General features: G+C 49.2%; 5 protein-coding genes across 5 annotated transcripts; 2 read left to right on the forward strand and 3 right to left on the reverse strand.

The window, feature by feature from the left end:
* Positions 1-10,717: 10,717 nt before the first annotated feature.
* On the forward strand, positions 10,718-12,567 carry J7337_004472 (uncharacterized protein; the record flags this gene model as incomplete). The annotated part of the gene is made up of 4 exons (XM_044822166.1): positions 10,718-10,723; positions 10,858-10,997; positions 11,057-11,147; positions 11,233-12,567. The coding sequence occupies 4 exons, from the start codon at positions 10,718-10,720 to the stop codon at positions 12,565-12,567; spliced, it is 1,572 nt and encodes a 523-aa protein (XP_044683499.1).
* Positions 12,568-12,622: 55 nt separating this feature from the next.
* On the reverse strand, positions 12,623-17,691 carry J7337_004473 (uncharacterized protein; the record flags this gene model as incomplete). The annotated part of the gene is made up of 14 exons (XM_044822167.1): positions 12,623-12,848; positions 12,902-13,239; positions 13,362-14,047; positions 14,097-14,151; positions 14,207-14,257; positions 14,314-14,377; positions 14,427-14,547; positions 14,597-14,944; positions 14,994-15,156; positions 15,203-15,376; positions 15,423-16,156; positions 16,207-16,423; positions 16,471-16,835; positions 16,926-17,691. 14 exons carry the CDS (start codon positions 17,689-17,691, stop codon positions 12,623-12,625), a joined length of 4,308 nt encoding a protein of 1,435 aa, XP_044683500.1.
* Positions 17,692-18,420: 729 nt separating this feature from the next.
* On the forward strand, positions 18,421-20,807 carry J7337_004474 (uncharacterized protein; the record flags this gene model as incomplete). Its single annotated transcript, XM_044822168.1, has 5 exons — positions 18,421-18,504; positions 18,554-18,722; positions 18,778-18,975; positions 19,025-19,217; positions 19,265-20,807. The coding sequence occupies 5 exons, from the start codon at positions 18,421-18,423 to the stop codon at positions 20,805-20,807; spliced, it is 2,187 nt and encodes a 728-aa protein (XP_044683501.1).
* Positions 20,808-20,861: 54 nt separating this feature from the next.
* On the reverse strand, positions 20,862-22,310 carry J7337_004475 (uncharacterized protein; the record flags this gene model as incomplete). The annotated part of the gene is made up of 1 exon (XM_044822169.1): positions 20,862-22,310. One exon carries the CDS (start codon positions 22,308-22,310, stop codon positions 20,862-20,864), a length of 1,449 nt encoding a protein of 482 aa, XP_044683502.1.
* Positions 22,311-22,734: 424 nt separating this feature from the next.
* J7337_004476 (uncharacterized protein) lies at positions 22,735-24,672 on the reverse strand (the record flags this gene model as incomplete). The annotated part of the gene is made up of 1 exon (XM_044822170.1): positions 22,735-24,672. One exon carries the CDS (start codon positions 24,670-24,672, stop codon positions 22,735-22,737), a length of 1,938 nt encoding a protein of 645 aa, XP_044683503.1.
* Between the last annotated feature and the right edge of the window lie 1,686 nt (positions 24,673-26,358).

Here is a 26,358-nt window from a genome sequence, read left to right on the forward strand (position 1 = left end):
ATCGGTCCAACCCAGCTCATGTCTCTGTTTTTGCTTGCTAACACAGGAGACGAGATGGCCAGAGGAGAAGGAGAGCCAAAGGAAAAGAGACAAGGAAGTATGGGATCTAATGGGTATGGTGTGCGGTTGCGACGGAATCCTCAACCTGGGTGGTGAGGAAGAGAAGAGTGTGCGAGGGCTAAGAGGCTTAAGAATGAAGAGGAAAGAAGAGGACATACTTGGAACCCAGCCGAGAGCGGACGTCTATACCAGGGTAGAGATGATGATGGCCAGCCGCTTGAGACTGGAAAAAGGCACTTCCGTCCTGGGGGTACTGCGCGGTAGAGCTGAGAACAGGCGGATGGAATAGGTTTAAGAGCGACGAAGGTTGAGAGGGTTCTATCGTCAAAGAAGTACTGGCCTCTTGCGGGTATCTGGCGGCTCATCAGCAAGGCGACCTCAGGTTGACCAGAGAGCAGCAAGAAGCAAAAGAAGTGAGTAGCGATAACGTCAGGTAGACAGGTAGGTTACGGGACGGCAGTGGCAGTTGGCAGTGGCAGCGACAACGGCAAAAGGACGCGGCCACAGAGATGCTGTATTGCCATGTCCTGGAAATACAGTGTTCCCAGTGTCACAGCTGGAGGTGCACGCCAGGTAATACTGTCGGCGGTTGGTGTGCCACAAAACCCGCCGAGCAGTTTCGAGAGGCTACAAAGACGGCCAATGCAGCAGCTCGCGGCACTGACAATGTACACCGGCACTGACACTGGCGCTGGGCGCTGACACGGGGCAGCGTGTAGTCAATGTGGAATAGGTAGGCAGATGCAGACTGCAGTGTATGTAGGCAACGTAGGCAGTGGGCGTGCAAAAGGGGAGGAGTAGACAGCAAGTAGCAGTAAGCGGAAACTCGAATAAAGTAGCAGTGTAGCCAGTGAATGGGTGGGATAGGGTTGGAAGGATACTAGGACTAGTTTCCGGGCCAGGTAGCGAATACCACACCCCGGGCGTCAATGTCAAAACCAAAAGAGCTATCCATTGCTTTGTGACAAGCCACCGAGAGAGATCCGAATTAACGGGATGCCAGCGAGCGAGCGAGCGAGCGCGCAAGTACCGTGAGAGCCTGTGAGACGCATGCACTCACTGGCCAGCTTGGGAATCTTCAGCAAGCGAATAAATGCGGCAGGGGATCGCTCCGCCGGCAACAACAGGGGATATAGGTAATATTGAAGAACTCAGAGAGGGGAGGCTGGGTTTGGGATCTTGCGTAATAATTAAAGAATGGGGAATGGAATGCTTGACAGAAAATGGCTGACAGGGCTGTGCTCGCTGCCAGTTACTCCAGCTGTGATGGAACCCTGCCTGACATCGTCCCAGCTAGAGAATAGGTAGGTGGGTAGATGAGATCGAGACAAATCAGCAATTGAATGGTTGGGTAACGTGCGAGGGGATTGCGTGAGGAAACTTCCCTCAGTTTGATGGTTTCACAAATCTAGTGGGGTTTCCCTTGAGCATGAGAGAGACAGACAATGGTCAATGTCGGGCTCATGAATGGAACTAAGACATAGTAAAAAGAAAAGAAAGGCGACAGGGGTGGTTCTGTAGCGATAGGCAAGGGGAGTTGAAGATAGTGAGTTGCTAATGAGTTAAGGGCTAAGGTAGTTATCAGCTCTTCCCAGAGCCTGACTTGAAGCCGCCACCACGGTTGAGGCCCGCCAGAACAGCAGCTGAAGAAGTGTACAGAAATGACGACTGATATGCAGGGAAGATAACAACTATTTTTTTTTTAGAGAAATATACAATGGTGGCTTTCAGAGAGTTGTAACTCGCGAGGCCTTTGCCACCAACGACATGGGTCTCCTTAGTTTGGTTGGGCTACGGCGTCTTGGGCGAAGAATGACCCCAGCTCCTAGCTCACAACTCGTGAACAAGGCCGAACCACTCACCACCGCGAAGTCCATGGGGGATTGTCAAGTACAACCTGACTGGTTCGACAGAAGCTATACAGAGTAGGTGCATATATACGTAGGGAGGTAAAAAAGCCACGGCCAAAAGGGGAGGGAGGCATATTAAAGTAGCCGTGCCGTAACGTAGTCCAGCACCAAAAAACAATGCATGCTGGGAATAGCAAAGGAAAAGTGCTAGCAAGACTGACCTCATCTCTCCGGTAGCCGTCGCCATATCCATGTAGCCCATGGTGGGCGTCGAAGATTCGTAGTCCTGTTTGAGAGGCTTCATGTTAGCCTTTGTCCCGATTGCAAGGCCAATCCGTGACCATATCCAGGAGATCCAATGAGACCTGTGGATATCACCGTCTCGACCATATTACAAGTCTGGCAGCGATGCGATGACGACTTGCAAACTCATTTGCTCGATCAAGCTGAGTCTCATGTTAGTCAATGACAATAGTGATGATCAAAAGGAATTTCATGAAATATCCAAGGCCATGCAAGCCTTTTGCTCCTTTTTTCATAGTTGCTGTAAGCGCTGGCTTGTTATCATCCACACGCCATACAACCACATTTGGTGGAACTCGGAAGACCAGACGTGACCTTCCTATGGACAAGATCTTCGGCTTGCTTGTCTTGGTGCACGAAACACAAACAACGCGGCAAAACATGACAAGCTGGCTCGAATGACACCATTAAATCTTGCAGTGGACAAACATTCGTTTAAGTTCCCCATGGCCTGTTTTGATAAAGAAGCTCCTCAAGAGAAGCTTGCCTCTCACAAGATAGCCAGCAGACATGAACGCCTTGCGGTGTGAGGCGTTTGAAAGACGCTGTGGCGGCCCGCAGATTTGAACAGCATAAAGCTAGGACAGCGGATGCAGATGTTGTTTCTCATATGCTTGAAAGGGGGGGGACCAGATAACGAAAAGATGAAAGTTTGCACATACCATTTGACTTGCAGAGCCACAGGCGAAGCACTTGGTGTTTCGTATGTAACCTACCATTCCAAAATTACTGGCTGGCCGATCCCTCAAAGGCACAAGTGCAGAAGAGACCTCTGGATATACCTGTGACGGTACTAAATGATCTTACCTTGGGAATTTGAGAACTCATGCGCACTTTTAGGCAGACAACACAGCCTCTGTCATTCAGTGAACAACACTCTAGGCGGGATAGTTTGAAGGATCATGCACTCGACTAAAGTCTTCATAGTTAGCTTGAAGTGAATAAAGATTTATCAGAAATGACTATCTCTGCCCATTGTGTATTGCAAACTGCATACCTCGAAACAAAGGGGGTCACTTGCCTGCTTAAAGTACAACTGTTGTCAATCACCAGGGCATCGGCACCCGCGTTTTTGTTGTTTCTCGAGCCTAATTCTGCATTTGTATCAGCTTCAAATTTCGTTCCATATCAACATTGAGGCCAATCTAATCATTAAGATGTGAGTTGGAGTAATGGATAAGCAAACAGTGCCACCAGCTCGGGAGATATAGAGGTCAGTTATGAGGGCCAGCAGTTTCTATCAAAGAATGAGCCGTTGTACCCTATCGACTTCTTGATAACTCCTCGATATGTGCTGTATAGGGTTGTGTATTCATAGACTCGGGGGTGATATCCGGCAACATCATGGAATAGTCTAGTCTAGCTCAGAGGCGAGACTTTGTCAATAAGCAACGACAAAAATGCCGAGAAGAATTTAGTCCCAACTTCAAGAGCCAATATGTCGAGTGAGTTTTAAGTGATTGATAGCTTAGGGATCCTCAGTCGTATTTAGAATGAGGGTGGTAATGATATCGGGGTTGATCATGGGCATCGGAGTCGAAAACAATAGTCGTGTCTCACCCTTGCCTTACTCAGTAGACTGAGTAAATAACTGTCGTAGTTTGTTTTCTTTCGACAAATAACTTGTTCGATATATGTTGTTCTCTTCGGTCTCGGGTCGGGTGATGGTATCGCTGGGCAAATGGTGTCACAAAGAACAAGTGCAATGTTAAAAAGGTGAACTGCCAGAGATAACAGCTGTAGACAAGACACAACCGCACGAGTGCAGGATCTGGCTGTCTATATACCCACGCTTCGATTTCAAGTGATGGTGGCTGACTTGGGATCGTACAGGAATGAACTGAGAACTAAGAATCGAGAGGCTCTAGGGGGTGATTATGAGAACATGTAGCACAGGACTGAGTGAGAAGAAGACAATGAAGGGGCTAAGTCCTAAGAAGGAAGCCTGCCGAAAGTCTCGAAGAAACAACAGCAGACTCGGGGTCACCGGCTGGGGGCAGGGACTTTGAATGGGGGAAACTTGAGGTTGCGCAGAGCCTGAGACAACGGGAAGGACATGCAAGTTATGGAGAGCTTAGAAGCCCCAGCACTAATCAAATGATAGACTTCTGGGCATCTTAGAGATAGCCAAAATTGTTTCGACCATGCCATGGCGGTGTAATGGATGGCCCAACTGCAAAGGACTGGCAGCAGTGGAGATCCGCGATGTTAACGGAGCCCACGGTAACAATTAGAAGCAGGAAGCCGCGTGCAAGTGCAGGGCTATGCTGCAAATCCTCCACGATCCTCGCCATCTGGACCAAGCAAAGGTCTTGAGAGCCCTGCCTAGATTCATTCCCGATTGAGCTCACGGGCCGCGAGACGGCAGCGAATATTGACCGCCGAGAACAAGATGCATCCACCGATTCTAGTCTTGGCCAGCAGCGTCCAATTCACTGTATGCTTGTAGTTGGTTCGTCGCTCCTTGAAGGGGGGACGCAAATATCAGCCTCAGGGCATAACAAAGCGGCAGTTGTAGTCTTGATACTTCAAGTTGGGTACGGCCTGGGACGCTGCCCTGAGCCTGAAGACCATTATAATCCACTCCTGGCCCCAGTACGAGTGCGTGAGTATGCAAGTACCCGGCCGTCAATGCTTCTACGATACGCCACAAGCACGACTATGATTGGGAGAGGTCCTGCTTTGACGAGAAAGACGCCATAGACGGAACACCGCAGAGCAGCCCAGGTTTGTACGGTGGAGGGACAAAAGTCAGCCACTGAGATCGTAGTGCCTGATTGCTGGGCAGACTTGTCTATGATACGAAGTCGAGATACGTCGAAACCCCCCACCTAGAGCAGACATGGGGAAACGCAGCGGCGAGAACCGTCAGCTTGATAACAATACAATTGACGCAATGATCGACAATTAGGCCCATCTTTGTTCGGAAATTTTACACACATTCAAGTGCGGCCAGGATACAGGCACAGTCGCCAAGCGATCAAGGCACCAACCAACCATGATTGGTATGCCACCCTCAACATTCAAGCTTTCGGTTCTTGTCAGCCCCATCCACGCACTTTGACGGCCGAGTGGCTTTCAACCCTGGCGTCGTGACATCTGACGCCTGACAACTTTGGTAGAGTAGGGCGAAGAAAGGTTGTCGGGCCCCTGTCAGATGCCCAGGCTATGTTTCAGGCTTTGAAGGCCCCAGTCGTCCTTACACAACGACACGTGAGGCCGAAGAAAGGTTTCACCTCCACGCACAGCGGATGCGGCATAACACTGCTGGGACAGCAGGATACCGAAATCTATGGGGACGACGGCCAACGACCTAGTGGTTGGGGGCTTGATGCTATGACCAGGCCAGGGCAATGCCGAAGACTTGTGTGGACCAGATCAAAATAAAGAGCCATCAAATTCACGATCAGAAGTTCCGAAGGGGGCGTTGATGATTGCGTAGATTGGTGGTGGGCCAATAAGACACCTCCGTACCCGAAGTGATGAGGAGGGGGCGGCGCAGGTCCATATCATGGTCCAGAGGCTGATTAGCTTGCCCAGAAAGGGACGCGGGAAAGCTCATTGACTAGTAGAATGACAGGCTGTAAGCCTTTGTGTTCTCCATAAAGCATCATTGTAGTGGATCTGATTTCGGTGTCGGTTCCCGTCTAGCAGTGCTTGGCCTGGTAGGTACAATGATGATGCCGATACCAATAGCAGCGTAGACGCGTTCGATGTTCACATCGGACGTCTAAGAGCATACAGGGCATAATTCGTGCTTGCAATTTTGAGGGACTGTTGAAAAAGGTAACATGACATTGCTTTGTCTTCTAAAGCGTGGCTGGTCATGAGAAGGAGACCGACGGTACGAGTAAACGAAAGCATGGCGAATGACAATGAAGGTCGAATTTGAGTCGGATCGGGCCGTCCATCAAGAGTATCTTTCAGACCAACGGTTGTGGCCCGCGGTGTAATTGTTGTAGTCAAAGGGGTGGTGGAACTAAAGCCGTTGAATGAACAGCTACAGGCACCAAGCGCGCGCATTTGCAATAGCTGAGACCAGAAAGTTTGAACCGTTCGGCGTAATTCCAGTTGGATCTCTGTGGAATGTGACATATGACTATTTCCAGACTCTGAAGCCGATCAACCTTCCTTTTGCTGCCGCAGAATGCTGATTGAGGCTGGTGATGGTACAATCACTTTCTCGCTGCAGCGTGATACAAAATCATGAAGCAGGAGTGCACTGTGAGTGATGCAGCGCGGGACAACTACATCGGCGGCAGTGATGGCAGTCAATCGACACCATAGGCAAAGAGGCAGGTCAGTGGTGCACCCCAAGCTACAGGAGGGTGTTGCACCAACAGGCAAGGAGGTTGAGGCTGGAGCTGCCAATAACAGCATCGGCCTCTACGTTTTGTGAGCTTGAACAGCAGACATGAGACTTTTCTCAAATGCATCTTTGGATCCAAGGGCAGTGATCCTTGAAATTTGAGGATGGAACAAATGAGCAAGGGCTGGCAGGCCTTGTGTGCACCGCATCTGAGCCAGTGCTAATTTGGGTGCAATACCAACCAGGTTGGACCCAGCCCTCTGGTCAACCCGATGCTAAGGTAGGGTAGTGTTCGTGCTTAGGTAGTCCTGATCTTGATCAGAGCTGCAATGATCATGGCGGATGAAACGTTGATTACCGCTGGGTCAAAGCTCGGATGGCAGATGGTGAAAGGCCGCAAAGGGACCGTAATCTGGGTGGGAGAAATCATTAGAGGTACGTAATGAGCGCGCCATAATTGTCCTGTCTTGGTGGAAGATGCGAGCGTATTGCATCCAGGGGTGGAGGGACTGGACGCTCAAGTCCAGGTTGGCTCTTAGTGGAGGTTGACGTCTGAGGATGGGGTTGGGGGTTGAAAGGCGGCAACAAGCGAAGTCGTCACGCACGGGGCAGTCATCCTTGACCGGTCGAGCCTTCCCCATCTCCCACATGGCCTCTTTCCCTGTCTAAGCCAAGAAAGGTTGTAATGCTATTGGCTGACACCGCGGCCATACCATGGAAATTGGAAGGCGCCGCACGATACTGTACCAACGTTAACCAGATGCCCCGCCCTTCAGCGCCCCCATAACTATTGCCTTTCGACTGCCGCTTGTTAGAGGCTAACGGTGTAGGCTCCCCGCTGGATCCACTCATGGAAGCCATCTTTATTGCACCTTCTTATGTGAGTTAATCTTAAGGTATAATCTTAAGGTACATGTGCCTCAACATCCCCTGTGAAGATCCTACGTGAGGTATGCCCTGGATGAGATTGCACATCGAATCTCACGTATCCAATGAGGGGCCTTGGTTTGGTCTCTCGATCCCGGTTGAATGGTCTGAAACTCAATACCGACAGCCTATGAAGCACTCGACCACTTAGTGCTTTGTCCTTTGCAGGTGCAGACAGACACCCAGCAGAACCGACTTCATTATCTCGTTGCCTAACGTTCTTCGAACATTCTACTCGAACGATAACATTAGCGCCAAGGTGAGGCTTTTGTTGGTTCACGACATGCACCAGTGGAGTCGTTACAAAGGTTCTATTAGCCTTTTGACTCTGTTACATCAGGGACAGACTAAGAATTATAGTACAGACGGCGATTGCCATCGCCTGCCTTGTTGGTAATCTCAAAGTGGACAAAGAAACCTGACAGGTAGTATAGGCGCTTCATACGGTAAAGAGGCTTCATATGACCAGAATGTACTTGTCGATGAATACTGAACAGGCATCTGTCAGTAAAGGGGGCTTACGATCCGTAGTAACACCCCAACATCTCTTGAGAACAAGAACGCACGAGGTCGTTTTGGGGTCACACATAACTTAATGGATGCAGAATCAAGACAGATTCTTGGGAGGAGAGACAATGAAGCTTGCTTGACATGAGTTTCCACCTCAAAATCCGCCCTGCAGTTAAGCTATTCTACTCCTAATCGGGACAAGCCTTTGGCATGAAGAGCATCTGTCTGAAAGGATTCACCCTATAACCCCCTTGTGGCTTTGTAAAACTGGCATTGGCTGGGTCAAATCCAGGCAGAGGGAACTCTATCACTTGGCTGTTGACCCTTGGCATAGGTAAGGCGCCGCTGTCTCGAGCCCAGAACGGTAATAACTGGAGAGTAATCAAAGAATTCTTAGGTGCCCTAATCCAAGAATACCTCTTCACCTAAGTGACGTTATTCCCTTTGTAAAGGGGGGTTGCTTTTCTACCCCAGACCAACAGTCTTTCTGGCTCTCTGTAAGTAGCCTGGACATGTCCAGGATCAATATCGCCACCCTCAGCTGGCTGAGCATGCCTTCTTACCGCTCATACATCAGGTCTCATTGTCAGATCTCGATATAGTTATCAATATTCATTTCATCAACACTCCTGGCATGAGGCACTGCCGGAGAATACCTGCTGGATTCTTCGGGACCGCATAGCCGTCTTTTGCTTCAAATTGGGCTGGTGAGCCAGATTTGTTCGCTTCTGGTTTCCCAATTGAGCATCTTGTCAAACCCAACAACAAGAGCTAATCTCGAATTGTATGGAGTTGAAGCAAAAAGGAGGTCTTGACCAACAAGTGGACCCTCTGCGGTGTTCCTCTGCCGGATGCTGCTCCTGGATCCGCGATGGGATCCTGATACTGAGCCTTCCGCAGTTCGAGCATGAGCCGGCAGCCAAGGTCTTGTCGAAAAGGTCTTTCTGTGAGACATGGTCAAGCTTGGGAGTACAAATAAATGTTAATTTGGTAACCAATTAATCATGAACCAGGGGAAATTGCAGCATTCTGGCAAGGCAATGATGGCTTGCTTTCGTAATGTTGTGATAAAGTATTCATCGTGGGGTGCCTATCAGAATATCATAATACCTTTACAGCACCCCAGGTTGGAATGAGATGATTTCCAATCAGCATGATTCGACTGTTGCTCACCGGTCACCACTAGCAACGGGCAGCTGCCACCTTGTGAGAATACCAACAAACAATAATTTCTCTCTTTGACATGAGCATGACGGTATATTCTGTAGCATGGCCATTGATAACCCTGCCCAGGAGCATGTAACTTTGGTGGCGAAGGAAGTTGTGCAACCCTCCAGCTCCCTGGATGAAACTTGGCACGCAGCTGTCCATAGTTCGCGGCGGCGCCTTGCCGACGAACGTTCAAATGATTCAGGAACCGTTGATCCATCACATCCAGGATGGAGATCCCATCATTGACCCCAGGGGGCAACAAAGAACTGCCGGGCTTACAGTAGTAGCATCGCTTTCTGAAGCACTAGTCTCTGGGGTAAGCAAACATGGCCAAGACAAGTAGCGGTGACAGATAACTGTTTCTATGATTAGATGACCAACAGAAATTGCAGGATGATGTAGCGGCAGTTCTCAGGCTGATGCTCCAACTGCTGAGGCATGCAGGTATCCGAACAGTCTATCCAAGACCCCTGCTCCGACCTGTACACGCACATTTGAGACCCTTGACAACTACTGTATCAGATTCTTTACGAAATAATTTGACTGACATGCTCATGACTTGCATTGCATTAGCTACCTAGTAAGTAGGTGGAGACCAATAGACTAGGTAACGGATATCCTGATGCAAGATAATAATAGACCCCATTTCAAGGGTGAGTACAGTTCAGGTCAGCGATTGGTACGTTATAATAGTGTCCTCCGTATCAATTCTAGACCACACCTCAGCGCAGTCGTGTAAGTCGAGGTGAGTAGGTGGGCATCCAATCCATAGGTACCTTATTATGCACATCATCGCCGGCCGGTGGGGCTTTTTGTCTTGACAAGCCACGGCAATAGAGTGCAGTTATTACACGGCATTTCATCGCATATGCATTTGGTCCTGAACGATCCATGAGAGACCTGGTTTACTGAGTGCAGACAAGCAAACAAACAGGATTATAGGCCATGCGTTATTGATCGGGCTTTGGTGGTGATTCAGGTTTACATGGATTATCGAATCCATTTCCACTGTCTTATACCGAACAAGTGAAAGTGAGGGAGGCATGGAGTGCGTGCATGGGCGTATCTTTGCTTGATATGGGCTACTTTGCTACAGCAACTCCATTGGAGGAGCTTGCCAAATGATCAATATTGGCAATCTTGTGATCCATTCGAGTTTGTCATGGTTCTGACAAATCTGCCGACATCATCTTGTCTACCTATAGTAGTATCAATATTCACCTCAACTCAGTGGATGTCTCTCTATGTACTCTACCTACAGTACCTATGGAAGTGTGATGACTTTGTGGGCGCTCATCGGCAGTGGCTTGGCACCTGTGGGGACACTAAGACCAGCCTGGAACTGCCGTCATGGGCGAAAAACAGACGTAATTGTTGGTTACCTGAGGACTCATGAGGGACCCATTCATTGATGATGACTCTTTCGATCCTTCATCATTTCTCGGTCAAACTGGACTCCCACTCCTACCACTCCCTGCCTCTCTCTCTCTCTCTCTCTCTCTCTCTCTCTCTGTCTCTCTCTCTCTCTCTCAGAATTAGGCAGACGATGAGCGTCTATGGTACTTGCTTGACTCATCGAGGCTGATACACAGTCCTAGACAAATAGACAAATACCCTCATAGCGTCGTCGCACCTGGATTGACTGACTGATTGACTGTCTCTCTCTGTGTCTTCTCACTCTTCCAGCTCCAGCTTCAGCTTCAGAACAGCAGTAGAGAGAAGTGCATTGCTTGTCCCGGGCATGCCGAAGAAAAGGAACAACATCAAGTCCTTCAAGCCAGTCTCAACGGCTTCTCCGACTGCGTCAACATCGACGAACAATTCTGGTGAGTGCTGCAGTGCTTGCTTGCTTGCTCTTCTGTGCTGTACAATCATGCCTGTGCAGCTGGAATGAAACAAGCACACACCCCTCCCCTCTGCTCTGGTCTGCTCTGGTCTCCTCTCCTGTTGATCGCCCGGCGGCCGGCCACCTCTCGGTTCGCTTCCTTCCTTTCAACCCCCCCCCCCCCCCCCCCCCCCCCCCCTCCCTCTTCCCCATATCTTCTTCAAACCGCGTGGTAGCCAAAGTCTCACAAGCAATACGCAGCAGACAGGCCCTCCCGAAGCGTCAATGAGTTGCTAGCAAACCTGCGTCGTACCTCGATCAGCCCCTCCTCCACCTCGCAGTCAGCCCTGCCTGTTGCTGCTCCCAGTGTACCCCCGGCCATCAGGGAGATCCTCCAGATCCCAGACACGCCGGCCCCTGCTCCTCGCCGTCTTGCACGTCAGAGATTCGATGGCAATGGCAGGAGACTCCCTGCTGGCCCTCCTCCCCCCAGGAGTTGGGTCGCCCGTAATTCATCGGATGCTGCTCATGAGGCCTCCTCCATGAGCCAGTCGCGCTTGAAGTCAAGAGGATTGGAAAACACTTGCTTGCCGGGCACTTATCTCCCGGATCGTGGGAGTCTGATAGACATCGTGCTGCAGAAACTCGCATACGAGTGGGCTTTCCACAGAGTGTACAATCAGTACCATCTGTACTTTGTGCCCAACCATCTGAAGGCGGCTCTCATCCGCTATGTTGGAGTCGCCAGTGAAGCCGGGCTGTCTTTGAGTGATTTGAAGCTCATTCTGTTGCCGCCGCCAGATACTTTTGATGAGACCGAGTTGAATAGTTTATCGGCTTCGAATCCTGAAGTAAACTACCTTGATCTTTCGGGCTCCGCATGCCGGTCAATTAAACTGAAAGAGATCAGTGACTTGTTATTCCCTGCCAGAGAAGATCAACCCACGACAGAACTACAGGAATCCTGGGACGCTTCCGACAGTAATCCAAGCCCTCCCCGAAGTTTGCTGCCCAACCTCACCCACCTTTCGCTCGCCTTGCATCCCGGACATGCCTCATCGGCATCATGGAAGCAGCTGCTTTCCCTGTCTCCTAAGCTTACCACGCTCACGCATTTGAGTCTGGCCTACTGGCCCGAACCATGCTTAACACCGAGGTCTCGCCTGGCCACCGTGTCGAGCCCGCAAGGTCGTTATGCCTATGGCGGGACGAACCTTTACTCACATTCGCTTGATCACGATTGGAGTGAGGCTTTACTTGTATTGCGCATGCTGAGTAAGAACCTCTATGCGCTCGAGTTTCTTGACCTCACAGGTTGCTGCCCTTGGTTCCCTGCACTGATGGCCGAAACTGGGCATGATTTTGTCAACTGGGCCGATCATTGGGGCAAGATCACTGAGCTTCGGCTCTATACAGGGTGGACTCCTGGCCCTGACGCAATTTCATCTGAGAGGTTGCGTTATCGAGAGGGAGTTCAAACGGCTAAGGATGTCGAGAGGCACATTAGAACCATGAGAGCAGGCAAGGGAAGATTCATTGTCGTAGAACGCGACAGCTTAGATGATATATAGACATGAAACTCATAAAAGGATGGGAATTGTCTCCCAGCATTTGTCCGTCAGTGAATTATTTTCCAGATCGATGTCCGCTTGCCCAGAGAGCTTTGAACTTGACGCCTGATGCAAGGAGACTCTTTGGTTTGCCGAGCTCGACGACGCACCCCTTGTCCATCACAACAACGCGGTCAAAATCGATGATCGTATCCAGATGGTGGGTGATAAACACGACGGTGTGGTCCTTGAACTCGCTCTCGATGACGGCCTTGATGGTCTCTTCGGTTTTTTGGTCCACACTATGGCTCTGTTAGTTCCTTTAGCTCGTAGTTGCATTGTTTGCTCGACTTACCTGCTCGTTGCTTCATCCAAAAGCACGATTTTCCCGTCGTTCTTCCTCAGCACTGCCCGTGCTAGGAAGAAGAGCTGCTTCTGCCCATGGCTCAACGTGTCTTGATCAAACGAAGCATCCAAGCCCCCATGTCGTTCGATCGAATCATATAGTTCAACGAGACGAAGTGCGTCTTTGATTTCCACGTCGGAGTAGAGACCAAGCGGGTCAACGTTGTGTCGAACCGTGCCGGGGAATACGAACTGGTCTTGCGTCAGAGTGATGAGACGACCACGGATCGTTTCTCGAGGAACGGAAGATAGAGAGATCCCATCGATAACGGTGCTGCCCGACGTAGACTCTAGTAGTCTCAGAAGAGCAAGAAATATAGATGATTTTCCACTGGGAGCAAAAGACGTTTAGAGCGAGAGAGGTATTGGGGTGAAAATACTGACCTTCCTGTGCGACCGCAAATACCTACCTTCTCCCCTCCTCTGATCTCCAAACTGATTGCATCAAGAGCTTTAATAGCTTCCCCGCCTCCATCACCGTACGATGCAGTCAAGTTGTTGATCTGTATAGCTCCTTTGTCAGGCCACTGGGCTGGGGGCTGGTGTGTCTCTCCCGGTAAGTTCTCCTCGCCAGTCTCTTCAGCGAATTGCTTGATGCGAGCTACAGCGCCAATGGATGTCTCGATAGAAGTCCAGAACTGAATGAGCAGGTTCACGGTCTCGCTTAACGAGATTAGCTGCACGAGAGATACACCCGTTAAACCTACATCGACTTGCCCACGAAGACGAACCGCGAGACTAACAAGAAGGAGAGCCAGGGCCGCGGTGGTCAGATCGAGGACGAGGACGAGCCAACGCTGGACGATCATTAGGAGATAGAAGGTCCTTTGTGAGCGATCTACGAGACTGTGGTTGGCCTGAATAACTGCATCTCTCCATCCGAAGGCTCGTATGGTTGCTAAACCGGAGAGTGTTTCGAGGAATTGGGTATATAGAGGGGCCTTCTCCTCAAGATCGAGCAGACGGAGCTGTCGAGAGGTACGGAGATAACCACGCTGAAGATAGAAGTAGACAGCTCCTAGCAGAGGGAATGCAGCTGCTATATAGGGGTTTGAAGAGGCGAGGAGGCCGGCTTTTGCGATGGCACCGAAGAAACCTATCTTATTAGTACATTAATCCCTTGGTGAGCCGGGATCTTGGCTTACTAGCGAGAGTCACAACGAGACCAAGAGGGAGGTGGTTGTCCACCATTCCTATATCCTGTGAGAACCTCCATTTGTTAGCGTTCGATACCACTTCTGCTACATTGGCTTACCGTGTCGTGATTGACCCCAGGTCTGTTGTGGTAAAGAGAGACAAAGGTGCCCTATAGAATTAGTTGATAGTCCATTTCTACGACAATCCATCGACTTGCCTGACTACTGTAGATAATAGTCTCTTGTGCAGAGTTATTCCAGACTTTGCGGCTACCAGGACAATGACAAACCTGCTACAGTCAGTCTCCAGTACATGCAACGAGAATCCTTATAGAGTACCATATAAGAACTGCAAACCAGATGACTGCGGTGACCTGGAGAGCGGTATAGATACCGAGGTGATAGCCCGCTTGACTGTTTCCACCTGCATTATCGTCAGTCCAGAATTTCAGCCAAATTGCTAGTCTATGTCAGTATCTCGAACAGTAAGTGGATGCCAGGTGACAAACTTGGGAAGCTTTCTAGAAAGGCCCAGATGATCTCGAGTACTATAAGGACTATCATAAAAAGACCGCCAGTGCTGCTGAAGTAGTATCGATATATCGCCGAGTCCCCACGTTGTCTGCGCATATCTTCTTCCCTGGTTTGTTGTTTTGGAGTCTCCTGTGCTTCCTTGGAGGTCTGTTCTTTGATATCGTCAGTTGTAAGCGTGGAAGATTCACCCCTATGAGTCCTGTCTCTCAGTAAGGAGTACACATGGCCATCAGTGTCTTTGAGATCAGAGAATGAACCTTGCTCGGAGATTTTCCCATCTTTGTTAAGACAAATGATATGATCAGCAGACGATAGAAAGTCAACTATAATCACGTTAGTAAGTATATTTGATAAATACTTGGACTGTTATACCCGATTGAGTCGCAAGAACAGCTGTCGTATTCCACTTCTTAAGCAAACCACGTTCGCCAAAGAGGTTCTCGAACACGGTACGGGCAGTCTGGCCATCTAGTCCACTGAAGACATCATCGAAGAGAGCAATTCGAGGCTTTGAATAGACAGCCCTGGCCAATGCCTATATAGTTAGTATAGAATCGGTTCCTCCTTTTGTCTTGACCTACAACTCGTTGCTTCTGGCCTCCACTGAGGGCCAGCCCCTTGCTGCCAATAACGGTGCTGTCACCCTGGGGAAGTTGTCTGAAGTCCTTCTCTATATCACAAGCTTTAATAACGGCCTGGTATAGAACGGGGTCGAAGTGTGAGTAGCCGATGATGTTTTCACGAATTGTCCGGTTCTGACATGTTAGCTTGGAAACGTGTATAGCTATCGGTTAGGCATACCAGGAGCCAAGGACTTTGCTCGCACCAGGCAATTCCCTTGCAATTAACTTCAATCGATCCAGTTATATAGGGGATTTCCCCAAGAAGCGCTTTCAGTAGAGTCGTTTTGCCACTCGCAACTGGGCCGAGAAGTAGGACAAGCTCATTTAGGCCTACGGTGAAAGACAGGTCTCGAAGAATGACACGATCCTCTGACCAAGAGATGTTGGCATCGGAGACTTGAATGACGACTTCTCTCATACTGGAGTTTGCTCTAGATGGTAACGAGGGTTCTCTCAGTGTTTGCATCTCGATAGAGTCTCTGTTTCCTTGATCAGGTTCGTTCAACTCCACAACTGGTCCTTGTTGGCGAGAATCTCTCCGAGACTCTTGAGTTAAAAATGTTTGTATTCTTTCAAAGGCACCCAAAGCAGCACTCATGTCAAGAATTACCTCAAACATAAAGAAAAGTGGCTGTGCCAGGAGAACGATCAGAGATAGAGCGGAGAAAAGTCTAGTAGCATCAAGAGTCTCGCCAGAATTGGAGGCAACCCCTTGGAAGAGAGCAAATGCCACAACGGGAGACATGAGCAAAGGGACTTGGGCAATTGCGGACGTGACACTGCTGACGATCCTGAATGGTCTTGAGGCTTTGATCTCATCCGCTCGTAGGTTGAGGATGGTGTCAGATAGGTTTTGAGCTAGGCCTGAACATTTGATGCTCTTGATGTGTCCAATCATGGCAGAAGTGATACCTGGCCAGTATGAGTAAGTTTCTGATGGATGGAAATATATCTGAACTAACCAACTCGTTTCTGTGTCTTGTCTAACCAAGAGATCTGATACTTGCGTGCCAGAGGCGAAACGAGAGCTGTGGCAATGAGTGCTATGAGCGAGACTATAACGGGACCTACAGCAGCATAGCCTATGTGAGTACTCAGCAGCCAAGTAGCTATGGCAAGCTGTATGATATTTGCCCAGAACTCGTGGATCTCTCTGGACGCCCTCACAATAACATCGACCTAGGAAACAGTCAGCCCGATACATGGTTTTGTAAAAGGGTCCCTACGTCAGAGGACATGAGCGTCACCGCCGCCGAATCGTCTGTTATCGTGATGCTCAGATCGGTGGCCTTGGAGAACACGGCAGACACCAACACTCCACGCAACAGTGCGACAGACCGAGCATTGCGATGCCAATAGAGGGCTTGTGAAAGAGCAATACCAGAGTAAACAAGACCGTAGGCTGCGATTATACCGTAACCAATGTTGATAGACTGAGAGGCATCTTCGAGAAATACCAGCAGTCGGTTGAGAATGAGTGGTTGGCATATGGTGAATGCCAGAAGCGCCAGGCGAGGAAGAACGACAGCGAGGATAGACCATCGCAGTGTCATGACGCAACATGAGATCAGTCGGTGTTTGCGAGCCGGAGCTAAGCCAGCATTTAGTACATGGACATCACAGAAGAGTTTAAAGTATAATACTATATAGCTATCTAAGAAGGCGAGGGGAATAGACAAACCTTTCTGGGTATGCCAATGCTTCCAGAATCCGGCAATTAGTCCCGCCGAGCCCATCTCCTCGTCCAACTCGAACAGATCCGCCGGTCGTAGAAGCTTTCGAAATCCCGTCAACAGCAACGGAGTCACCCACGCAAAGACGGCTCGGGCGTACAATCCGGCCGTGACTTCGGGAGAGTGGGGCCCGGAGCCGGCGACAAGACACTGAGCTTTGCTCCACCCTTCAAGAACGATGATAATCGCTTTCAGAGTAAAGGCCGCAGTGAAAACAGCTGGAATGGCCGCACCCATACGGACAAGCCAGAGGGTGCGAAGGAGGGCGACATCAAGGAGCAGAGACACGGCGAGAAACAGACTCAAGAGAGAAGATGGACGAGGAGATTTGGCATGTTCGACACGAGAGAGGACACAAGACATCAAGCTTGAGGCAAAGGAAACACATGCAGCAGCAACAGAGACGCGATCTAGACGCGAATTAGAAGGGCGCGTAGCCCAGAGCACAACGAGCACGAGATGAAGCACAGCCAAGAGAGTGATCAACGCCAATTTGACAGTTCGAAGACGGTGGCCAGCGACTTTGACGGGGGCATTCCGAAGGCGAAAAAGACGAACAGGGGCGAGTATGAGAAGAAGGGCGGCTGGAGACAGCACAAGAATGGATTGTTCAAAGACGAGAGTAAAGTCGAAGCCATCGCGACATTCAGGGCCAACAAAGGGTCCGAAAGAAGCATCGACAGAAGAAGTGCACAGATTCTCAGAAGAGTTCATATTGATGGAGATAGTGAGTGAAGTTGTAAGAAGGAGAAACAAAAGAGTTGAGGGGGAAGAGAGTGATTGTTATTTATTTGGGAGATATTTATTTACCCTGGCCGTAGTTAGGTGATAAGACAGGAGAGTCAGAATTAGGAAGGTGGTTAATAATCACTACAGCGAATAAGGATAATAGGGTAAATATCAACTCGAGAACAACAACAAGTTCTCATAAGAGATAGAGATACATGCATCAAACCATAAGAGGAAGGACAAGGGAGTATGACTCAAGCATGCACCAAAATTATATAAAGTCAGTCAGAGCGCCATTTCTCTTCTAAAATTGATATTTCTTTTAATTACAGCGTGGGGAAGTGCATGTAATTGCGAGTTGAGCCAAGTCATCCGGCGTGAGTCACTCACGCACCTGTAACATTAACACCACAAATGGTGGCACATCAACCGCACTAGAGGCGACAATTCAAGCAAACAGTCGCATTACGAATAGGGAATGCGGATAGTGCGACTACCAAGTTTTTCAGCCAAGAAAAACATATCGAAATGATACACTGTGCATGTAGATCCCCAAGACTCGAAGAATTTAAAAAACAAGACCAATTCATCAATATCATCAAGCCTTGTTTTCAGGGCAGCTTCGACTTACAGCGATTGCATCTATAATCTTCAAATTTATTCATTAGATCGTGTACTGTTCCTGTCACTTTATTCAATTCTTCAACCTTCATCATGACGTCGGCAGCCTCTGAATCTGTAGCGACTATTCTCTGCAACTCCAAACAAACCCGCTTTCAAATCACCAATCATCGCGAGGTTTGTCATCAATACTTCATCGCTCATTCTCGACCCTTACCATTGATAGCTTGACATTGATGGAGTCAACATCACCGTAACCTCAGGCGACAAACCTTCTGGCAAGGGGAAGGCAAAGTCAAAAGGCGAGGGCATTGAGATTCTCGCTGGGGCCAAGCTCCGTCTGAAGGAGGGCCAAAGATATGCTCTTGTAGGACGCAATGGAACTGGAAAGTCTAGTAAGAAAGTGCTCATGATATTGTTGTTGATGAGGTGCTAACAGTGATAACCCAGCACTACTCAAAGCCATCGCCGAGAAACTCATCCCAGGCATCCCAGAGGAGACTAGGATTGCTATTCTACAGCAAACTAGACTGACTGATCAAAAGCCTGAGGAGATATCCGACACCAATAATGACGACAAAGCATCTGTGCTAGAACAAGTCATCGAAAAGGCTACAGCCAAACATGCCATCGAACAGGATATAAAGGGTACTCCATCTACCATTTTAACCCAGACCTCACCTAACTCTTTAAGCAGATCTAACAGAAGGGATAAATTCCTCTGATCCTTTTACCCCAGTCAAAGCATTGAGGCATCTCAAGCACAGAAAGCATCAAGAGCGTCTCTTCCGTCTCGATAAAGATGCTCGGCTTCGCAGTGGCGCTCGCGGTATGCAAGCTCGCAAGGCACTCACTGCTTTCGAAAAGGTCGTAGCTGAATCGAATGAACTGTAAAAATTGTCTCCCATCTTTCGTCAATATGTCTAACTCTCCATAGGCTGGAACAATCCAATGAGGATATCTCACCAGAAACTCTTCAAGCTGAGACCCAAGAGGCAGTCGATATGCTCGCCGATCTTCAACTACAGGCCGATCCAACTCGTGTATCAGAGATTGAGTCCAAGGCTAAAAAGATCCTCACCGGTCTAGGCTTTTCTGAAGCTCTTATCCAGAAACCCATCTCGAGCTTGTCTGGAGGCTGGCACATGCGTGCTTCTCTTGCTACTGCGCTGATTCAAGAAACCGATATCCTCATCCTCGATGAGCCTACCAACTTTCTCGACCTCTTGGGAATCATCTGGCTCCAACGCTATCTTCAGAATCTAGAAGAAACAGGGAACCCACCAACCCTCATTCTCGTATCACACGATCGTGACTTCATCTCTCTTTGCACGGATCTGCTCATCCTCAAAGACAAGCAGCTTACTTACTTCCATGGCGATTTTCCCACTTACGAGGCATCGCAAAGTGAGCGCAAACAATGGCTTACCACCATGAAAGAAGCTCAGGACAAGCAAAAGGCGCATATCGAGAAGTCTATCGCCGCCAACATGAAAGCTGGCAAGGCCAACGACGATACCAATAAACTCCGTCAGGCCAAGTCTCGTCAGAAGAAGCTTGATAACCGCTGGGGTTTACAAGTCAGTGCCAGGGGTGGCCGTTTCAAGCTCAATCGGGATCTTGTTGGCTTTCACTTGACTGCGCGTGATGACATCGACATTCCACCAGAAGACCGCCCTGTCGTGGTGAATCTTCCTGAACCACCTGACCTGCGCTTCCCTGGTGCTCTGATCTCTCTCGAGAAGGTTGCGTTCCGATATTCAGCCAAGACACCACTGATTGTCCAGGACATCACTCTCTCTGTCGGCATGGGGGATCGTATTGGTATTCTTGGCCTCAACGGAGCGGGCAAGTCGACGCTCATCAAACTCCTCGTCGGTGAGACTCGACCTACATCCGGAACTCTAAGTACACATCCCCGATTGAAGTTGGCATACTACTCGCAGCATGCCGTTGAGGCACTGCAGTCTCTTGGTCGTGAAGAACCAGCCCTTACAGCTCTTGCTCTTCTCACTCGCGAAGTCGAAGGCGAACTCACAGAAGGAGACCTTCGTGGTCTCTTAGGCCAACTTGGCCTTCCAGGTCGCATTGCATCTGACGTGCCCCTGTGTAAACTATCTGGAGGGCAGGTGGTGCGTTGTGAGCTTGCTCGCCTCCTGTGGCGACGACCTCATTGTCTTGTTCTTGATGAAGTCACGACTCATCTTGATTACGAGACCGTGACTGCACTGAGAGAAGCATTGAGGGATTGGGAGGGTGCAGTGATTTTGGTTAGTCACGATCGATGGTTTATGCGAGGCGTGATTGAGGGAGCGGTCGATGACGATGAGGAAACAGACGAAGATGACGACGATGAGGAAGTCATGCGAAGAAGGATCGTGTACAGGTTGAAGGGTGGCAAGATGGATACACTGGAAAATGGTGTGGATGAGTTTGAACGGCTCATGGAGAGGAGGGTCAAGAAGCTGCTTCAAGACTAGAGGAAGTTTATTTAGGTGCATGAAGAGCGTTCCTAAGTATATAGAGGATCAGGCCTACTCCCGGCTCTCTAAAACGACGGGGCTTGCCAGGATCTTGAAGAGACTGTGATCAAGCATCTTGATACTCATATTTCCACCTTCAGGTATCTCAACGATAGTCCCATCAATGCACACCTTCCGCCATCTCTCATCTTTCTCTAGAACCGAAATTTTGACTTCGTCGACTTCATCATAGCCAACCTTTTCTCCGTCAGGCCACTGCATACCAACATGACTGCCCTCATCATACGCGTTCATCATGACACTCATCGTCCGCTCACCACCGATAGGTCCGAAATGGACCAGTCTAAGCTGTGATTGCAAAGGTTTAGTGGCGGGTGAAATGGCGAACTTTCGCTCCATGTTCGATACTAGAGCTACGAGCACATAGGCATGCGACTCACGAGGAATATCCTCAAACGTAGTAGAGCCTCGACGCCGATTAGACACTTTTGCGGCATATGGATGAGATTCCTTCAGAAGCCCTTCGGCGACCATATGGAACCTCTTTGCGCCGTGGACACGATATTCAGGTGTGTCACTCTCGTGGACGAGACTTGCGTGAAAGCCGTAGCTAGCTACAATGGCTCCCTGAAGATGCGTGACTGACGTCTTCTGCTTCTGTATCTGGTTTGGATCCGGGGTTGAAGACTGTTCCTTGGATTTGTCCGTGAACTTGACGATATGCGACCCAGATGAGAATGATGCCCGGAAGACGGGAAGGTCAGCGCCAACGCCTTGGAATAATGTTCGGAGCCCGAGTACAAGTGGGCTTGGGCCAGGCTCGGTGTAAAGTGGCTTGTGGGTAGAATGGAAGAGGGCGTTTCCTGTGCCCAGAGGGAGAAGGGCAACTGTAGGTGGGTTCTCTGGCACCTGATTCCCGTCAGAGCCGTTGAGAAGATCAACGACACCACCATCTCCACTCAAAAGCACTATAGTCCTTGCTTTCAAACGCTCATCTGTAGTCCATAACTGCTTTGCATAGTCTCGGATGGTCTCTGGGCTTTCTGTGTGAATAAGACGATATGTAGATTTGCCAGAATCATCTCCTGCGATATATGTCCAAATAGGATGGAGGACGTCTTCCCAGACTTTGGAGGCTAGTCCAACACCAGACTTGATCGAGACAATAATGTCCACCTGGCTTGTGGCACCATGCTCGTTGGCAGAACCATGCTTAAGATGAGGGGGTAATCCAGCCACTGCAAGACTTCGAAGCTCAGTAGGTATTTCTCCCGTCTTCAGTATCGAGAGTTGAAATGGCATTTCCTTGTTCTCTGGATCCTCCTTGAGTATAAAGAGGGCATATTGTGAGTTTGGTGCCCCGTGAACCAAGACAAGCTCATGGCGTGAAGTACTCTCGGATGTCCCGGTGTGAGACCATGTTAGATTCTCTTCAGTGACGGAAACATTTTCCACGGTTGTCACTTCGACTGAGTGAAGGTTTTTCAAAGTAGTAGACATTGCAGCAAATGATCAAGATCAAGAATAGATGGAGAGGGGGAATAGAAGAATATGTGGTATCTTTATTGTAATCAGGCGCTATTGGCCAATTATGAATACGTTCAACAGGACTCGCAGAGGCAAACAGAATGCGGCCAGGACCAGAGACAGGAACTGAAATCGCTAGGCTCGAGTATAAGCTGAGCGGTATTCGAATTGTGTTCAAAGGTGAGTTTGTGAATGATGAAGAAATCAAGTTCAAAAACCCTCGGTGAAACTCATCTCGGCCTTTGTGGGGCTGTGTTGCTGACGAAAAGATGATAGGCACGCCAGCATCGCGCAATCAATTCAAAAAATCCCACAGGATCGCCTTCTTTAACCGGTAAGACCAAGTAAATGATCAAAAGTTGTACTTTTTTTTTTCTTTTTGTCAGATTGTACATTATCATCGACGGCTCGCTTTAGCCAGAGGTCCCCAGTTTTCTCGGGGGTTCATCTGATATCGCACCAGCTTCTGCTCTCCTCGTCTTCGTGCGAGACGTGCTAGGTTCTCGTCGAATACGAGTGTCTTACGCAGTTCCGCCTCACTAAGGAGGAGCTTGCCATCGCCGTTTTGTGCATCTGCTGTATTCTCGACAGGCGCCTCTGAACTCTGCTGTTCCACGCCCTCCATCGCAGAGTCATCTTTAGCCGTTTCACTTGTAGCCTCGGGCTTCTCTTGTCCAATGATTCCAGCGTCAGTCAGGATCTTCCATGCGGCGCTGTTTTTCTTTATACTCGATTCTTTGATTGGTGACTTCTGGCGAATCCATTCCGTTATTATCCACCAGATTGTAGACCAGGGTGCGTCAGTCTTGATACTTCCTGGTCGGCAGTGACTTCGAGCAGTGCGGTAGCCAAGATGGATCAAGGCACCTCGAACCATGTCCTCACTGGGAGTTACGCAGCTCACCACATTGGCCAAACGACTTGGAATAATGAAGAAAGGATAGTGGTCAACGGTTGCAAGTTGAGCATCCTTGGGATCGACTGGTTCCTTGACCTCAGGGCCAGGGAGATACTCTTCGAGAGCTGTTCGCAGCATACCCTCAAGTCTGGGCATCGTGCCATAGATGGAGGGGTCAGCCTCGGGGATTTGCGCCAGAAGCCTCTCAATAAACTCCTGCGAATGAATGTGACCACCATACATAGGGCCATTAATGTGCATCTTCATTCCACAGTGTTCGCAGTGTCGATCGGCTGATGGCCCTTGGGCCATAGTGTGCTTGTAAAAGGCGCCACTGCCCTTCTTGTTCGGCGCGGGCTTGCTTCTCAACATAGGCTGCGTTTCCCAAGCACCACAACCTGAGTCACAGCTGTAGACTAGCATAGTCTTGGAAGCGAGGAACTTGACCGACTGCGGGGACTTGGTCACCTTGATGAAGAATTTGGTGTAAAAGTCGATCGAGAGCGAGAGAAGAGGCTCAATTGCCAGCCCATATCTGGCAGCCGAGGTAGCAACGGCGTTCAGAACAAGTCGAAGACCAGCTTCGTGAGAGTGCATTCCCTTGATGGGAATTCCTCCATAAAGCGCAAAAGTCTTCTCGCAGTAGCTGTGACCTGCCCATACCGCACTGTCTGTGCAGGTAATACATAAGAGGCCACCGTCGTCTCTAATAGATTGTACAGCAGCGTCAAAGAATGGTGCAGCTGTACCATAAGGATCCAGGTCGATAACATCGAATTTGTTGGTCTTGCCTGGGTTTCCACCCTTGTCTCGGTTGGACAAGTCGTCTGCGATGCCTCGATACATGAGCGCAAGCGCATCACCTTGCGTGACGGTAATCTTGTCCTCGAGTCCATTGTGCTTGGCGTTCATCCGGATAGACTCAGCAGCAGTGTCGGACAAATCGTTGGCCTTGACAGATGTAACAAAAGGTAATTCGTGGGCATATCGAAGCGCTCGTAGCCCAGACGCCGATAGCGCATCCAGGATACGAAATGAGGGCTTGATTTCTTTCTTGGGTTGTCGTGCTTCGGCATCGTTGGGTTTCGCAGCCTCTTCACTTGCTTGCGCTTTATCCTGTGGTGGAGGGTTCACGGCCTCGGTAGGCTTCTGGTCGTCATCGCCTCGCTTGCGCTTCTTGCTCTGCTTGTTCATCCTCGACTCGTACTGCTCCTTTCTCTTTTCTAGAGACATTTCGCCATACGTCTTGATCGCGAGGACAGAGAGATCACGGTTGTATTGCTGGATAGGATTGTAGAACACCTGCTGAACTTCCCCACGATCCTCACCGATCTTGGCACCTTGAGGCACCAAGATAGTGGCTTTTCCCTCTGTGACCGTCCTGAACTCCTTCCCCTCGACGGTCACAGTTTCGACGCTGACCTTTTCCTCCACCATTTTTGCTGTGGTCGAAAATTGGCGATGCGCAATCGTTTTGTCGCAAAGAGCTCGATAGTTGCGATTTGTGCTAAGGATCCGAGTTTTCGAAAACTGGTTTGTGAGATCCAAGATCGCTCCAGCGCCAAAGTTCGATCTTGATCTCCAGAAAACGCGAAACATAAGAATGTTGCTTCGAATGAATCTGCATGGCTGAAGAGCTTGTGGTTAACTGAAGCTAAATTTTATAAAATTCTGCCGTCTGCGATGGCTCCGGACCGTATACGGCAGGCGGTGAGAGTAGTCGTCTTTGATCCACGATCGAAACTCGACAATTGCCTATCTGAATAGTAAAAGACTATAAATATACTCGTTCCTCGGTTTCAATTTGATAGTTGATCAACTAGAAGGCTTCGATTATGTCTACATGGATCATTAGTTAACAGCTTGGCATGATTTCATGGCTACCATATCGTACCTAGGAAAAATTCCATCTCTACAATTATGGTAGCGTTTAAAGGGCATCGAGGGTTAACATTGAAATCTCTCTCTCTCTCTCTCTCTCTCAAAAAAGAAGACAAACCTAGTGGGATGATATGAACTTTGGGTTCAATTAGAGATAAAACACCGGTACCAGGAGGAAGAATTTCTTGATACTCCATAAACTTCGTGGCTTCTACCAATTCATGTTCTCCGAATGGCTTCAGGGTAAGTTATCTACCTATTTTTGGCAATTGTCGGTCTTGGAGAAGGATCAACAGGGAAGGTCTCCAACTCTCCACGGATCCATAGCGAGTGGAGGCATGAACCATTATTGCTCGCATCAGACCAGACCAGACCGAGAAGGTTGTCGTATACGATCAGATCATCACTTAATTCTCTCAATCTGACTGCATGACTCGGCACTTGGCTTTGGGTCAAGCGGTCAACTTGTCAGTCAAGTCCAGAAACCAATCGAAGACATCTTTTTAACAGTCAATGTCTATCGACTAACAAAAAAACTCTGCTTGAGCCTCTGTTGATCAAGGCGCAACAGCTCCGAGCTCTGCCCTAGAGGAAGCGAACTCCAAGGATCCCCCCGCCATGTATGTTGAGATGACGGGGACACTAAGACCCATGGAGATGAAAAAATTTGGGGGATGGGGGAAAATTGGGTTGCACTTCAATGACGTAGTAACTGCGTCGAAACATGCAAGTTTGCATGTGAATTTGGCTCAATTGTAAGTACTCGAGTTATTCCCAACAAACTATTGTAAGGTACAGTAAAATGCTCTTCTTTTCTGGTAAAACATTCAGAATCCAGCTTATACAGAGCCTACCGTCAATTTAAAGACCGCCAATCAATTTCCTCATAAAGAACAAGAGCCGCACACGGAAGCTCCCTTCACCCTCCCTCTTCATGCGGTGCGAAGCTTCCCCTGGAAGCTCGGAGACGTACAAAAATAGGCCAACTCCGTACAAGGCACGGCTTGCATTCGTATCCTGGTGTATCAATATCGAGAATCTCTTGAAGCTAAGCCAGGAACATCGTGGCTCGGTACCTTGTCTGCTTCAGCTTCGACGCGACTAACAAAAGCCAATTGCTCCCCCATTGGCCATGAGTGATTTGTTGTTGGCTGACAAGTTACAACTACTACCCCTCCACGTATTAGATAGTCAGAGCTGCTGCAGACTCTTGAAGCTACTGGGAACAATATCTTGGAATTA

Source organism: Fusarium musae, chromosome 3, assembly GCF_019915245.1.
Source record: "Fusarium musae strain F31 chromosome 3, whole genome shotgun sequence".
NCBI classification, from domain to species: Eukaryota; Fungi; Ascomycota; class Sordariomycetes; order Hypocreales; family Nectriaceae; genus Fusarium; species Fusarium musae.